General features: G+C 43.5%; 1 protein-coding gene across 1 annotated transcript in view; it reads right to left on the bottom strand.

The window, feature by feature from the left end:
- The window catches only part of LOC132829533 (E3 ubiquitin-protein ligase DZIP3-like), a 118,192-nt gene that overhangs the window by 84,201 nt on the left and 16,656 nt on the right, over nt 1-17,335 (bottom strand). Inside the window, exons 4-6 of the mRNA XM_060846758.1 lie at nt 10,412-10,499; nt 3,545-3,595; nt 1,078-1,207 (exon numbers count right to left, since the gene is read on the bottom strand). Of these exons, the coding sequence (XP_060702741.1) occupies nt 1,078-1,207; nt 3,545-3,595; nt 10,412-10,499 (269 nt within the window). The remainder of the gene's footprint in view (nt 1-1,077; nt 1,208-3,544; nt 3,596-10,411; nt 10,500-17,335) is intronic.

Here is a 17,335-nt window from a genome sequence, read left to right as displayed (position 1 = left end):
CCAATCCCCATATCACTTTATTCGCCAAGGCACCAAAATCTATTGGCCTCTGTTCTGTACACACTCAAAGACTCAGCAACTGGGAAAGGAAAATACAAAGAGAAAATTTGAGGGCCCTGATAACACACGCTGCCTAGGATTGTACATGAAGGAATGGCCTTTTTTCACAACATATGTATAGCCTCAGGAACACTCACTGACCCCAATAAACTGGGGGAGAAAAAAAGAACACACTGGTATTTCAACAATAACGACCAGGAGGTATGGTACTTAATAAAATGTGCTGCCCGATACCCACACTGAAAGCTTGGTGAATGCTGCTGAGAAAACAAAGCTGTGTGTGTGATTACAAAGGCATGCAAGTTTGCTCGTGTGCATTACTGCATTAACATTGATCCATCCTGTGCACTCCCGCCCAGAGATTTACCATTAGTCAGGAGATTGGAGCATCTCAGATTGCAGTCACCAGAAGAGAGGCCTCTTTTTTGACCAACCTCAATGGGTGGTGTCCCAACACGTGGCTTCCCTCAATAACAGCTTTTGCTGACTCATGCTGATCAATCTCTAGAAATGAGTCAGCACTAGACCCCAATACAAGGGGCGAAAACCCAATGGCGCAAACACACCTGTCGCTCCCACACACTCTAAACTTCCCACGTGTCACGTCTCCAAGTACTCATGTATGATAACACATGCAGAGAATGCTGGAGAAACTCAGCAGGTCTGGCAGTATCTGTGGAGAGAAAAGCAGAGTAAAGCTTTCAGTTTGAAGAGCCACGTCAGACTTAAAAATTTAATTTGGTTTCTCTATCCACAGGTGCTGCTGGATCTGCTGAGTTTCTCCAGCATTTACTGTGTTTGTTTCAGATTTCCAGCATCCACAGTAATTACAACACATCCCAAAATATTGTTCTGGCACTCCTAAAAAGGTGACTTTTTCTGATACAAGTTTATCCCTCAATAAGATACAACTTTGAGGAAATTTGTGACAAATAACGCCAAAGTATCTCCAAAAAGCTATAGTTTCTTTTTAAAACATGCATGCTAAGTTGTGGGCAGACTGAGAAGGAAACTTACAGTGTGCCATCAGTATTGTGAGAGCTGTGTTCCTCTGGAGTTCTGTCCAATGAGGGGCTATGCTGTCAATAGGAATTTGATTTATTAAAGGCTTGGTAGAGCAGATGATCTCCTTCAGGTCAGAGTCATCCTAGAGAGAGGGCACAAGAAAGAAGCAGTAGATTCTTCTTTTGTCAGAGTAAAGGGGTTATTTCTTTGAAAAGATTACTTCATAGGACAGGAATAACATTGGTAAGTCATTACCCTACTCTTAGCTGCAATTAAACTGAGAGGTTCCTTAGGCCATTTCAGAGGGCAGTTAAGAGTGAATCACATTGCTGCTGGTCTGGAGTCATGTATTGGCCAGACCAGGTAAGGATGGCAGATTTCCTTTCTAAGGGATGAATAAGATGTGCTTCTGATTACAATTGATGATAATTTCATGGTCACCATTACTGAGACTAGCTTTCAATGCCAGATATTTATTTCTTGCTCATGTCACCATGACAACAATTATGGAGGAAAGGTTAAAGAAAAAGCCACGATTATTATTCTTATTGCTTTTCACTTGGAAGTGTCACTGACTGAGGGCAATGGGGAATCAATTTGGTGAGTTTGTGATGACCCCACATGTCAAATGCTCTGCCAACTGTAGATTTTAGACAAATATGAATATAAAATGACTACAGATTTTTTTGACATATAATAGCTGAAATAATATGTACAGTGGGAACGTGGGTTTGACTCGACTTAGAAAGACAAGCATTCCAGTGAAGAGCGGTTGCCAAGACAACATTGGTAAAACATTCCAGTCATCAGGTAACTGAAATCTTTATTGAGATGAGGAGAAACAACAGGTTTTGTTATAAAGCACAATATAAAATTAAGACATGAGTAATAGAATAGATTCAATTTTGACGGGCGATGTTTATATTATAATTGCAGTGCCACAATAAATAACATAATTAACAGTAGACAAGGTAGTTTAGGGATAATGAGAAAATTACTGAAGGCAAGCAAGTGTTGCTAGGCAGCAGGGAATGTATCCTTGTAAATCAGAGGTTAGAAAAGTTACAGCTGCCTGTGCTAGGTTCTGGCCTGATCTAAACATGAAGTCAGGTGATATGGACAGCATCCTGAAGTAAGGGCCACCTTGGACAAGGGAAATTCATGGCTGAGTGATGGACGTTATTGCTGAGGGGGCAAAATGAGGGAATGATCTGAAATGGTTAAATTCGGTGTTTAGATCAAGAGCATATAAAATGTCTCATTGGAAAGTGAGCACTGCTCCTCAATCTTGAGTTGATCTTCATTCAGGTCAAGGAGAGAGATGTCAGGCCATTGTGGAGAATTAAAATGAGAGACTGCGGGGAGCTTGACATCATGCATGTAGACTAAATAGAGCTGTAACCCAATCTGTGTTAGGTAACCCCATTTTGTTTCCTTTTCATTACACATTTTGGTTTTTCTCTTATTATTTTCACCTTCCAGCCATCAGCACACATGCCCCAGTGCATTTTTTGTTTCTTCATTTCTTGCCCTGAACCATTCTCTGCAATCGTGCAGGACTGTCTCATCTGTCAGTGAGTCCATGTCTGCAGCCTTCCACCCTACACTGTCCTTGCACTAACCATCCCTTACTCATAACCTGTCTGGTAATTCCCAGTTCTGGTGAAAGGGCATCAACCTGAAACCTTAGCTCTGCTTCTCTCCCTCTGCTGATGCTGCTTGACCTGCTGAGTATTTGCTGTATTTTCTCTTTTTGTCACCAATTTTTATGCTTTGGGGCAAAGGGAGAAGAACGTTATGAAGCAGCAATGACCACAACTGAAACTCAATACTTTTGAGGAGGCTGGAGATGTATGATAGCAAGGAGAAATGGGATGGACACCTGAGGGGAAAATAAACTCAGGAGGTACAAGGATCAAGCAGGGAACGGGACTGTCTGGATTTCTCAGAGAGCCAGCATTGACTTGATGGGCCAAATAGCCTCCTGACACCAAGACCAAGTGTCTGGCAGAGAATCTTAGACTACTGAGGGTCACAAATGAATAATGACCATTTTTTCAGGTTCTCACTGTGGGGAGTGTAACAGCAGCAAGACAGAGTCTACCTTCAGGAGGCATGGACCAAGGGAAAATAAAATCACTCACAAAAGGAACCTCAAACCATGACGGGTTTCCTCCAAAGGCTGGATTCATCCTCTTGGTGTTTACCACAGTAATGGCAGCATCTGAAACCACCTACAGTTTCAACTTTCCTCTTTTCTCCTGGATGCTGTCAAAGGACAAACCAATAGTTCTGCGCACTAATAAATGCTCTGGGTGACCGCTCAATAATCTCTTGGGAAAGCCATCTGCTCTGGAACGGCAGCTTTCTCCATCCTGAGTTACCGCAGATGCCCAGAGTCGGGCACATCGCACAGACCTGTGTGACTCCAGCCAGCTGAACGGATAGCTTTAAATCGGCTCCTTTCCTGATTTCTCACCTTCACTTGCTCAAAGGTCTTCAGGAGGGCAGCAACGAAACCACAATGATTCTGAAATCAAATGGAGAAAGAAAATAAGACAAAGACTTCTGACTGCAGTCATCTGCATATAGAATATGCTATGTTTTCCTTTACGGGTCCCACACCTCCCAGCCCAACAAAATGATTCTCCGCTGACAAAGCCCCTCAATTAGAAGATAATCTCAATCACCCCAGGATACAGTTTCATATGTTCGTAGTCTATAAATTTCACAATAATGTAGCGTAAATACAAGATTACACATGGAGGTGATGGGTTCTGCAGGTTGAATGGCTTTTATCAATGAGAAGATTGCAAGTAAAAATACAGCAATAGAGTTGTCACAGTACAGGAAGAGACCCTTCAGCCCATTGCATTCACACTGGATATCAAGCATGCATTGATTCTAATCCCACATTCCAGCACTTAGCCTTTGGTCTGTATGCTATTGTGTTTCAATTGTACATCTAAATACTTGGGCAATGTCTTAAAGGGTCCCACCTCTACCACCCTTCTAAGCAGTGAGCTTCATATACCCACCACCCTCCGGGTCAAAACATCTTTCTCCAGTTTTCTTCTAAACCTCCTGGTCCTTCCCTAAATACTGACCCCTCCAAGGGGAAAGGCTTCTCCCTATCTACCCTGTCTGTGTCCCTCAGATCTATGCACACGTCAATCAGATTCCACCTCACCTTGCTCTGCTCTCAGCAAAATGACGCCAGTCTACTAATCTCTCTCCAGAGTGGAGTTGCACCAGGATGTTGCATGGGCTGCAGCATCTCCCCTGCACCCTCGCTCATGCATCCTTCCTACAGGCCAGAACTGCAGACGGTATTCCAGCTGTGGCCTAATGACCATTATATACAACTCCATTATAGCTTCTTTGCTCTTGTATTCAATGTCTTGACTAATAAAAGCAAGTATCCTATATGTCTTTTTAACTACCTTATCTACTGGTCTTGCATTACCAGTGATGGCATTACTCATAGTGAATCCTCCACAAGCAACACATCCTGGGGGTGACTATGTATAAGAAAATGAATTGAGCCAGCCATATTATTGTGGTTACAGGAACAGGTCGGAAATTAGGAATTCTTCAGTGAGCAACTCACTCCTGAGTCCCCAGAGACAGTCCATCATCAAAAGGTCAACACCATCCGGTCCAAAGCAGGATGCTTGATTGCACTCACACCACCACCTTAATCATTCATGCCTTTAGAGAGGGGAGCACCAGTGTGTACCACCTACAAGGTGCACTGTAGCAACTCACCAAGGTTCCTTCAACTGCATGTCAAATACCCACAATATCTATCACCCATTCATGGGAACAACAAAAAAAACCTGAAAGTTGTCCTCCAAGTCACTCACCATCCTGGACTTAGAACCATACTGCCATTCCTTCACGGATGCTGGGTCAAAAGTCTGGAAGTCCTTTCCCAAAAGGGCTGTGCCTTCACCATGCAGATATGGTAAATATGAATATATAACTACAAAGTAATACATGTTGGAATGTTGCCTAAGTGTAAGGTCTGGATTGCGTGCACAAGCCACCCTTGTGTGACTACAGCCTGTCAGGTGACACAAGTTGAAGAAAGATGACCATGGCACAAAGTGAGGGTCTGCAGCAATCCAGAAGACAATTGTGGCAGAGTCTGATTGGTTAAGGGGATATAATGTAGGCTTAGTGCAATTGGTTATGCTAATGTGACAGGGATAGCGCATAAACATTAGAGTACGTTCTCTGTTTATGGCCTTTCAGGGTTGTCTGCTCTGGTGGCCACAGCTTTTGCTTTCAAATAAAGGCTTATCATCATGAGGAATTCTCTACATTGCCTGGTCATTCCTAAAAGGTGTTGTTATCTACCACAACATAGACAGCAAGGGTTCAAGAAAACAGTTCTCCATCATCTTCACAAGAAGCAATTATGGTTGTGCAATAAATTCAGGAATCTCACATGAAAGGATTTTTTTTTTAAAAAAAGCTTACCAGTATTAATTTCCCAAAACTCGACAATGACTTTGGAAACATAACACACATATACAGAGGTTCAGACGAGGGAGGAATTAAATCAGACAAGGTATACAACTTTGCTCTTCTGCTCATCCTGGGATCCATTCTAACATTTCGTAGTTCAACAGCAACCACTTAAGAGTCATAGAGATGTACAGCATGGAAACAGACCCTTCGGTCCAACCCGTCCATGCCAACCAGATATCCCAACCCAATCTAGTCCCACCTGCCAGCACCCAGCCTATATCCCTCCAAACCCTTCCTATTCATATACCCATTTACCCTATCCATGCCCCTCATAATTTTGTAAACCTCTATAAGGTCACCCCTCAGCCTCCACGCTCCAGGGAAAACAGCCCCAGCCTGTACACCCTCTCCCTATAGCTCAATTCCTCCAACCCTGGCAACATCCTTGTAAATCTTTTCTGAACCCTTTCAAGTTTCACAACATCTTTCCAATAGGAAGGAGACCAGAATTGCACGCAATATTCCAACAGTGGCCTAACCAATATCCTGTACAGCCGCAACATGACCTCCCAACTCCTGTATTCAATACTCTGACCAATAAAGGACAGCATACCAAACACCTCCTTCACTATCCTATCTACCTGTGACTCCACTTTCAAGGAGATATGAACCTGCACTTCAAGGTCTCTTTGTTCAGAAACACTCCTTCGGACCTTACCATTAAGTGTACAAATCCTGCTAAGATTTGCTTTCTCAAAATGCAGCACCTCGCATTTATCTGAATTGAACTCCATCTGTCACTTCTCAGCCCATTAGCCCATCTGGTCAAGATCCTGTTGTAATCAGAGGTAACCCTCTTCGCTGTCCACTACACCTCCAATTTTGGTGTCATCTGCAAACTTACTAACTGTACCTCTTATGCTCACATCCAAGTCATTTATGTAAATGACAAAAAGTAGACCCTCCTGCAAGAACACTAATGCGAGATCGTTAATTAGCTCCAGGATGGTTATTGCTGTCCAAGAGTGTAAGGAAAGGAAAGGGTTTATGTTGAGGAGTTACTCAATCTCACCCACTATGATGGACAGTTTAGGGTTTTGAAGGAATAGAATCCAACATCTAGGTTGGCCCATGGTCTCTGTAACAACGTCTGTCACATTAATGTAAACTGTGATTAGTTGCTAACATACAACAATTTGTTTCTTGTTCAATACAAGAGCCTCTTCTAATTAGACCAGTAAGTAGTTTTCCTCTATCACACTACTCCTTGTCAGCGCTATGGAGCAATAGCCTCACAGACACAGACAGTGCCCATCTATTAAAAGTGACTGCCTAATCCATCATATAATAGGTCACTTTCAGAAAATGTGCCAACAGGACACAGTCACAAAGAAGCAAGAAGTCAAAAACTATCCACACAAAGAGGTTAATAAAAGGTAGAACAGACTACAATAAAAGAACAAAACAAAATACTCTTCAAGAAAATAGATGGACCAGACCTTGCTCTTTGGCAAGAAGTTGATTATTTCACAAAGAAGCAAGAAGTCAAAAACTATCCACACAAAGAGGTTAATAAAAGGTAGAACAGACTACAATAAAAGAACAAAACAAAATACTCTTCAAGAAAATAGATGGACCAGACCTTGCTCTTTGGCAAGAAGTTGATTATTTCAACGGTTGTCTCAAAATGTCAAGTTAGATACAAAGTAAATATTATCAGATAGTAAACCACAGTTGAAAGAACACTGTCTACAGTTAAAGGCAAGCTACAAAACTAATATAAAGGAATGCTAAATTGCAGAAAACATATGTACTTCAATGACAAGAATTCTCACTTGAATAGGAATGCATGTTTCCATGAACCTTCTAAATGTCCAATAAATTAAACAGCAAAAGCTAAAGATCTTCTTTGAACAGAATACCCTAAATTTTGTATTGGGGTACAGAAGCTCAACAGAGGATACAGCATGACACTGAAGAAAAATGCGAAACCATTATGTCTCTGTACACCCAAGAAGATTATACATCTTTAATGAAACAAGTTGAGAAACAACTTGCAATGATGACTAGGAAGAGCATCCTTTCCTGGGTGATGAAACCAACCAAGTGATACTTGGGCATGGTTACTGTACTCAAACTTAATGGGTCAATCCAAATTCTGTTGACCTTAGGCAGCTCAACAATATGGTTGGAAGAGAAATCGGCTTTGTCTATGGTCAACAAGAAGTTAGCTAAATTATCCAAGGCTGGTGTTTTCCCAATACCTGATGAAAACAGTGGACTCTAGAAAGTGCCATTTGACAAACAATCAAAATTGTTTCGCAGAAGACACAAAGGTAGGCCATTCAGCCCATTGGGTCTGCTCTGCCATTCAATGAGATCACAGCTGATTGGATCTCGCTGCCTTTCACAGCCCTCAATTACCTTACTGATTAAAGCTTTGTCTATTTCAGCCTTGAATATAATTAATACGACAGCCTCTACAGCACTCTGCAGTAAAGAATTCTACACATTCATTACCCTCTGAGAGAAGTGATTCCTCCTCATCTCGGTTTAAAACATGCAACCTTTCATTCTGAGATTGTGCCCTCTGGTCCTAGACTCTCCCACAATGTCAAAAAATCTCTCTGTACCTAACCTGTTAAGCAACCAAAGAATCTTGTACACTTTAATAAGGTCGCCCCTCATTCATCTATATTCCAATGAGTACAGAGCCAACCCACCATCCTCTCCTCATAAAACAGTACCTTCAAACCTGGCATCAACCTAGGGAACCTTGTTCAAAAGTGAGAGGTGAAACGTTTAAGGAGGATACATGAGGAAAGTACTTTACACAGACGGTGGTAGGTGCCTGGAACACGTTGCCAGCAGAGCTAGCAGAGGCAGGCACAGTAGATTCATTTAAGGTGCGTCTGGACAGATACTTGAGTAGATAGGGAGCAGAGGGACACAGATCCTTAGGAATTGGAGTTAGATAGTGGACTTGGATCGGCTCAGGCTTGGAGGTAGAAGGGCCTGTTCCTGGGCTGTAAATTTTCTTTATTCTTGGTTTCTTTGTTTTTTGTCTAGACTGTCTCCAATGCCAGAATATCCCTCCTAAGAAAAGGGCCCTGACTGTTCACAGTATTCCAACTGTAGTCTGACTGGTGCCTTGTATAGTTTTAGCACACTCTACCTACTTTTATATTCCGTTCTCTTTGAAATAAAGGCCAATATTCCATTAGCCTTCCCTATTACCCGCTGAACTTGGTGCTAACTTTTTGTGATTCATGCACGAGAACTCACCGATCCCTCTATCCTGTAGCCATATTCATGGCCGCCAACTCAGAGATTTTTCTTCAGACTACCATTTGGGATCGCCTCAGCTCAAAACATTTCTCAACTGTCCCAAACTTTTACAAGGTCTTCAAGGAATCACATGCCACACGGATATTGATACATTGGAAAATTGTTGAGGTGATGATTGGAGGATGCGTGGTGCCTTTAAGCACTTACAAGAAGAAGGGCTCAACGTTAATGACGTGTGTAAATTCTCCAACAAATCTACTAATTTCTTGAGACACATTGTCAACATGATGATATGATTGTGGACCCATAGAAAACTCAAATTACTAAGGAATTTCCCCACTCCAAAGTTATTTAAGGCATCTTAAGAGGAAAGGTTCAATCATCCAAGGAGCTGCAAAGATCGTCCATTATTTGCACTGTTCGGCCGAAGGGGTCACATGAAGGATCCACAGGAACCCCATCTCATTGCAGATCGTTCATCCACCAGTGCTCAACTGAACAATGCAAGGCACTTACACACCTCAGTGTCAGGAAACAAATAGAGTCATAGAATCATGGAGATGTACAGCACGGAGACAGACCCTATCATTAAGTGTATAAGCTGAAACATGTGTTGCTGGAAAAGCACAGCAGGTCAGGCGGCATCCAAAGAGCAGGAGAATCAACATTTTGGGCATAAACCCTTCTTCAGGAATGAGGAGGGTGTGTCAAGCAGGCTAAGATAAAAGCTTTCCCAAAATGCAGCACCTCACATTTATCTAAATTAAACTCCATCTGCCACTTCTCAGCCATTTGGCCCATCTGATCAAGATCCCATTGTAATCTGAGGTAATCTTCTTCGCCGTCCACTACACCTCCAATTTTGGTTTCATCTGCAATCTTACTAACTCTACCTCTTATGCTCACATCCAAATCATTTATATAAATGATGAAAAGCAGTGGACCCAGCACCAATCCTTGTGGCACTCCACTGGTCAAAGGCCCGAAAAACAACCCTTTCAACAGTCTCCAACCAAGAGATGTACAAGTGGTTGTACACACAAATGCACAATGTTAACAATGGGGAGTGGAAAGATTGGTGGCAGATATGGTCTCAAGGCACATGCATCTGAAATAGCTAATACTGAGGAGTCCCCAGAGCATCTTAAGATGATATCATTTGGACTTGGGGGCAGAAGGATTTTGGAGGAGTAAGACCTAACACCCACAGGGTCTTCATAGTCTCTGTAACAATGGCAATCATGTCAATGCAACGAGTGTTTGAGAAGATTCATAGCTCAGGTTGAGGTTCTGGATGCAGGTTTGCTCACAAGCCTACAACCATATCAACGTAATCTGTAACTGGTTACTAATATGCAATAAACTGCATCTCGTTTAAGACAACACCAACAACTTCTCCTTAGACTACCAGTTAAGTTTTCCTCTCCCACACTAGACCAAGCAATCCCTGTAGATCCCTACAATTAAATAGGATGGCTACTGCAAACCTACCCTGTTGACAGGGGGACACAATTCAGATGCACATAGATCAGTTACCCGCATGGAGTCATAACTGTAACCAAGATAGGAAGTTCCAACTTACACACTTCTTTTTCATTTCCCCGTAGAGTGTCCACAAGATTTCCATGGTCTGGATCACAGTTAAATCCACAGATTCATCTTTGCAGTTTCTACAGAAACAGGAGAAAAACACAGCTCAATCTAAGTCAATCCAAGTTAAAGTCAAACTAAAGCAATTGTTCTCCACTTTTCACTCTTTGTCCGACAGCCCCATTTTCAAACTGGGCACTTATACAGCAATATATAGTGGGAGACGAGTGCGTGGTGGTAACACCAGAGGACCACAATAATCCTTTGCCCAGTCAAATCCCACCACAGTAGCTGGGGAAATGTAATTTCAATGAATAAATCTGGGAATTGAAGACTAGTCTCAGTGATGGTGATCATGAAAATATTGTTGATTTCTGTTAAAACCCACCTGGCTCACAAAACTCTTTTTGGAAGGTGATCTACCGTCCTTACCTAGTCTGGCCTACACATGACTCCAAACCCATAGCAATGTGGTTGACTCTTAACCATAGGTAAGAACTAACAATACTTGGAAATAACTGTATTACTGGAATTCTAATTGGAGGTACAGGTTGCTCTGCTATAACACACGTTTCGTTCACATGAATTTTCTATAACACAATTGACAAACTAGGGACACAGTTTCTAAAGCATGAATGTTTAAAATGTATACAGAGGAATCTCGATTATCTGAAGGGCATGGACGGGGAGTATTTCATTTGGTTAAACAAGTGCCGAATAACATTGCTTAGCCAAGCATCAGGACCTTGCGATCTTGCCAAATAATCTGATATTCAGATAATCGAATGTCAGATAATCCTCCATAGTGATAATAATGCATTTCCAGGCTCATTAGTTTAAACGTTACTGCTATTACACAACTTTCTTACAGCACGGGGTTGCACGTGTTGGACGTGGGTTGTGGTGGAACTGACTGTATGCAATTCTGGTCGAGTCAATATTTCATTTGCAAATCTTCCTTTGGGCTCGAAACCAGCAGAGCCAGTCAATTCACTTGGGGATGGGCAGCAAGTGTTGGCACTGCTAGTGATGCTCACATCCCCTGAAAAAATAAAGTGAAAAAAATACAAACAAACACTCTCCAAGCACTTCACAATCACTGTGTAGATCTTCAGGAAGCCTTTATCACGTTGTTATATACTTTGAATGGTACAATACAGAATCCTCAAACGGGCCATGTTGCTTCCCTCTCCTCTCCTGACCCCACTGTCTCCCTCCATTGGGATTCAGGGCAGCAGCTGTCTACAGCAGCTCACCATGTGGAACCATTCAGCCACAGCTGAAAGACGGGTGTCCCCTCAGCTAACACCCACACAGACCCACCTCCTGCAATAGCTGCTGCTGTGACCTGGAGGAAGTCCAAAGCAAACTAAACCCTCATCTCAAAATGAGTTACAAGCGGATAAAGAAAATGAAGAAATCAAGGCGTTTCAGCCTGAAGGAGAGATCCGAGATCTTACAGAAACCTAAGTTTAAGGGAAATGTAAATCCAGCTTGTCAATTTTAAATTATATTGAGAGAGGAGGTCAAGGGGATAGGATTGAACTAGTAAACAGATCATTTAGGACAAAAAAGGAAACTATTCTTCACTGAAAGGAGGGATCAACATATGGAATAGAACTGTGGAGAGGCAAAAGCACTGGGACCATTTAAGGAACAATTACCGGCTACAAATGAGGAGCGTGTGATGGAGGAGTTAAGCGTGGAATGATTAGTCTTCTTCACCTATAACTACACGTGATCAAGGCAATACAATCCAAGGCAGGTTTTCTCTTCCCTGTCCCTGGGTACTCTCTGGCCAGTGGTAGGTCACTGGGAAACATCTTCAAATGTATTGCACAGTGACAAGAGGACATCAGATTGTGAGCCATCAGAGTAGTCAATCAAATCATCTTCACTGGAGAAAACATGGATCTCCGAAGTATCCTATCTCTGAAGGGCTATCCCAAAGCTCTTTCCAGCTAATGAAGAATTTGGAAGTGTTGTCACTGTTGTGACACAAGAAGTCCACCAACCAAATACTGCACAAAGATCCCACAAAGAGCAGCATCATAACAGACAGACAATTTTGTTGCTGGAAAGGGATGTTTTATTTTTTTTAATTCTTCCATGGGATATGGGTATTGCAGACAATGTCAGAGTCAGAGAGTCATACAGCACAGAAACAGACCCTTCAGTCCAAGCAGTGCACGCCAGCCATAATACCAAGCTAAACTAGTCCCACCTTCCTGCGCTTGGCCCATATCCCTCCAAAGGAGAAAGTGAGGACTGCAGATGCTGGAGATCAGAGTCTAAAAGCACAGCAGGTCAGGCAGCATCCAAGGAGCAGGAGAACTGATGTTTCAGGCATAAACTCTTGCTCAGGGATTCATTCCTGATGAAGGGCTTATGGCCGAAACGTCTACTCTCCTGCTTCTCAGATGCTGCCTGACCTACTGAGCTTTTCCAGTACCACACACTTCAACCCATAACCCTCCAAACCTTTCCTATTCATGAACTTATCCAGATGTATTTTAAACATTGTAACTGCATCTGCATTCACCACTTTCTCTGGGAGTTCATTCCACACATGAACCACCCTCTGTGTAAAAAAACGTTGCCCCTCATGTCCTTTTTAAATCTTTCTCCTCTCATCTTAAAAATATGCCCCCTAGTTTTGAGCTCCCTCCACTTAGGGAAAAGGCCCTGGTCATTTACCTTATCTATGCCCCTCATGATTTGATATACCTCAATACAGTCACCCCTCAACCTGCTACCCTCCAATGAATGAAGTCTGTCTGTTTTTAAATCTTGAACCCTCCAATCCTGGTAAATCCTTTCTAAGGGTAGCTGTGCATCGACCACATTACTGTGGGTTTGAAATCACGTGTAGGCCAGACAACAAAAGGATAGCAGACTTCCTTCTCTAAAAGACAGTAGTGGACCAGATGAGTTCCAACACCCATCGATTTACATTTATAGATTTTAATGTTATACTCCAGATTTGTGAGGTGAATTTAAACTTCACCCGCTTCCATGATGGGACCGGAATCTGTGTAGCACAGTGGCTCAGTGATTAGCACTGCTGCCTCTCAGTGTCAGGGACCCGGATTTGATCCCGGCCTCTCTGTGTGGAGTTGCACATTCTCCCATGTCTACATGTGTTTCCTCCCATAATACTAAGATGTGCAGGTTCGGTGAATTGGCTATGCTAAGTTGTTCCATAGTGTTCAGGGATGTGTGGGTTAGTGCATTAGTCAGGGGTAAATGTGGAATAATGGGGAATGGGTTACTCTTCGGAGGGTCAGTGTGAACATTTTGGGCCATAGGCCTGTTTCCACATTGTAGGGATTCTGTGTGCCCCAGGTCATTAGCCTGGACTTCTGGATTATTCAGCAATAGCACCACAATGCCAGCACCTTCCCCCAACAGGAGACAGGAGGGAACTCCTCTGTCCAGTTTCCAACAGGTGTTGACGCGATGGGCCAAATGGCCTGCCACCACACTGAGGAGATTCTACATTGATGATTCCGTGGTATGAGGTCGCCCTTTTACATCCACATGACAGGGCAGAGGCAGACTCTTGATTTCACACCTGATCTGAAGTACAGAGCCTCAGACAGTGCAGCACTCCCACAGGACTTCAATAGGAGCTCCAGCTTGAATGTGGAGTTCTCTGGGTGGGGGCTGGAGCCCACGACCTTTTGAGTTGCAGGCGAGAGCGAAACCAAGAAAGAGGGAGCTGCAGGCAGCTCCCCCGCAGAAAGAGAAAAATAATTTTGATATGAAATGCTAATGGAAGGTTGTTCACAGGTACCTCTCGGCAGCTGTCAGCAGATCTGCTACTTGTCATATTGAAAAAAAATATTCCAGGGGGAGATGTAATGCAACAATGGAGAGAAAATAAGCAATGATAAAATGACAGGCTCCCCACTAGTGTTGAAACACTAACCCACACGACATGCTGGCAGAATGCCTGCCTGCCCACTCAATTCCTGCCTGGCAAGTTCCCAAGCTCATAAGACTGTGAGGAAGAGGGCATTTTCCAGTAAGGCAGGGGACAAAGTGAAATCACACAGGGCGCAGGAATACTTTATCTCAGCAGCCGGGTAGCTCTCTCGAAACCAACAGGAAGCAAGTGGTAGACCAGCTATCCCCAAAACAAATGGCGTTTGTGGTTTAAGGATGGAAATGAACATGAGTAACATTTGAGGACTCTGGGTCTACACTCGATGGAGTTTGAAAGGTTCAGGGGGAATCGAACTGAAACGTACAGAATACTGTACAGAGAAGATGTTGGGAAGATTTTCCATTGATAGGAGAGAGAAGGATCCAAGGGCATACCCTTAGAGTAAAGGGAAGACCTTTTAGAACGGAAGAGTGATGAATCTCCACAGAAGGCTGTGGAGGCCAGGTCATTGAGTGCATACAAGACTGAGATAGATAGGGTGTTGAGTATCGGGGATCAGGGGTTATAGGGAGAATGGGGTTGAGAAACTTATCAGCCATGATTGAGCAAACTCAATGGGCTGAATGGCCTAATTTTTGCTCCTATGTCTTATAGAACAGACAGTCCCTAAAAAAGGAGGGGATTTTTACATTCTCTTTTGAATGCAGAGAAGTGAAAGTGAATGAGGCAGATTTCACCTCAGTTGGTTATTTGGCCACTACCATCAGACCAATCCTCTCAGCCATGGAGTCTTAGTTCCTGGTTGCTCTCTTGTGACACTTGCAACAAATTTCACGTGTACTCATGGCGTGTTTCGACTCTCCGAAAGGTACAGAAAAGTCTCAGACACGCGGCTTAGAGATCAGATGGCTGGTGGCGCACATACAACTCTCCTGAGCTAAGACCAACCCTTTGTCAACACCCTCCCCCCGTGTTTCCCAAACGTCTCCCAATTCTAATGCTATTTTAGTGCCTAAATTACCTTAACCCAACCAGACAGTGGGATGGATGACATCTGGAGGGTTAAGAGACCTGTGAAAGTGGAGGCTGCGATTGGAAATGGAATGGTATAATCCCCAGAGATTTTAAGCAAAAAAGAGCCCACCTTTCCAGAGGGTTTTGCAAAATGCACCAATAGGCTTCAAAAAACAAACCAAAAAAATCAGCCATTTGTGGCTACATCCATTATTAAAAAATGGCTGAGAAGATTTAAAGAAGCCACTCAGTTGCTGAGATTTGGGGCAGGGCTCTGAGGTAGACACTGCTGCCTCAGAGCTCAGTATGCCAACTTTGGGAAACCCTGCTCCACGCCAAAGTTGTTTTGACTGAACCTTCCAAACACGTGACCTCCACTAGCTAGAAGGATAATTGCATGTGCAAGCAAACATCAGTACCTCAGAGATCCCGGCACACATCACTCTTAGGTGAGCATCTAGGTGAGATATTACTAAGTTGCTGGCAACTTTCCACTGGGTGACACTCTTGCTTCCAAGCTATAAGGATTAGAGTTCAAGTCCTACTCCAGTGCTTGAGTACAACAGTCAAGGACAGAGGGACTGAGCTTCACAAAAGTGGATGTGGGAAGGATGTTTCCTCTTGTGGGTCAGTACAGAACTAGGAAGTACCATTCCATTTCCAAAACTGAAGATCGTGTCAGACTTAATGTCTCAAGTCCATTGTGACTCTTCTTGAGAAATCAAGGCTTGAAACATTAACTGTATCTGTCTCTACTGATGATGCCAGACCTGCTGAGTTCCTCCAGCATTCCCCGTGTTTGCTTCCGATTTCCAGCACCCTCAAACCTTTGTTTGAGGAGACTTTTTGTTTGACTTTTAAACTCTGCCTCAGAACAGGGCAAACTGAATATTTTTAAGGCACAGATACGTAAATTTGTGTTAGGCAGGAGGAATCAAATGTTATGGGGGTAGGTGGGAATGTGGGATTCAAAACGGAGATTAGCCATGACCTTACTGAATGGCAGAGAAGGCTCTTGGAGTACACAACCTATTCTGTTCCTTTTTCAAAAGTTAATAGGAATAATGCACTGTTAGAGATGCTGCCATAGAATCTTAGAATCCCTACAGTGTGGAAGCAGGCCATTTGGCCCATCAATTCACACCGGCCCTCCCCCCAAAATGCATTTCACCCCCGACGCTATCCCTGTAACCCCACATTACCCATGGCTAATCTGCTGACCCTGCACACTATCGGCAATTTAGTTTGGCAAATCCACCTAACCTGCACATCTTTGGACTTTGGATAAAAGCCTGGAGCACCTGGAGGAAACCCACACAGACACACAGAGAACATACAAACTCCACATAGACAGTCACCTGAGGCCGGAATCGAACCAGTGTCCCTGGCACTGTGAGGCAGCAGTGCTAACCACTGAGTCACCGGTGTTCTTTGGAGGAGACATCAAGCTACCTACACAGGTTGGTGCAAATGATCCCACAAAGCCGACCAGGGAAGACATTCCTCATTCCCTGGTCAATATTTAGCCCACATTCATCGTAAGAAACAAACTGCCTGTCGAGTCATTCATCAGTTTCCTCATCTCCCCTCCCCTCACCTTATCCCAGTTCAAAACTTCCAGCTCAGCACCATCCTCATGACCTGTCCTACCTGCCAATCTCCCTTCCCATCAATCTGCTCTACCCTCTTCTCTGACCTATCACCTTCATCCCCACCTCCATCCACCTACTGTACTCTTTGCTACCTTCCCCCCAGCTTTCCCCCCCATTTATCTCTCCACCCTGGAGGCTCCTTGCCTCCATTCCCAAAGACGGGCTTTTGCCCGAAACGTCGATTCTCCTGCTCCTCGGATGCTGCCTGACCTGCTGTGCATTTCCAGCACCACTCTAAATCTAGACTCTGGTTTCCAGCATCTGCAGTCCTCACTTTTGCCTGTCTAGTCATGATCATACCACTGCTGTGGGTGCTTTCTGTACACAATTTGAGGCCACTACATTTCAAGCCTGGTGCTAC

Source organism: Hemiscyllium ocellatum, chromosome 29 (genome assembly GCF_020745735.1).
Source record: "Hemiscyllium ocellatum isolate sHemOce1 chromosome 29, sHemOce1.pat.X.cur, whole genome shotgun sequence".
In the NCBI taxonomy this organism is placed as follows: Eukaryota; Metazoa; Chordata; class Chondrichthyes; order Orectolobiformes; family Hemiscylliidae; genus Hemiscyllium; species Hemiscyllium ocellatum.
The sequence above is the reverse complement of the archived record's forward strand: the minus strand, read 5'-3'. Positions and strand labels throughout refer to the sequence as shown.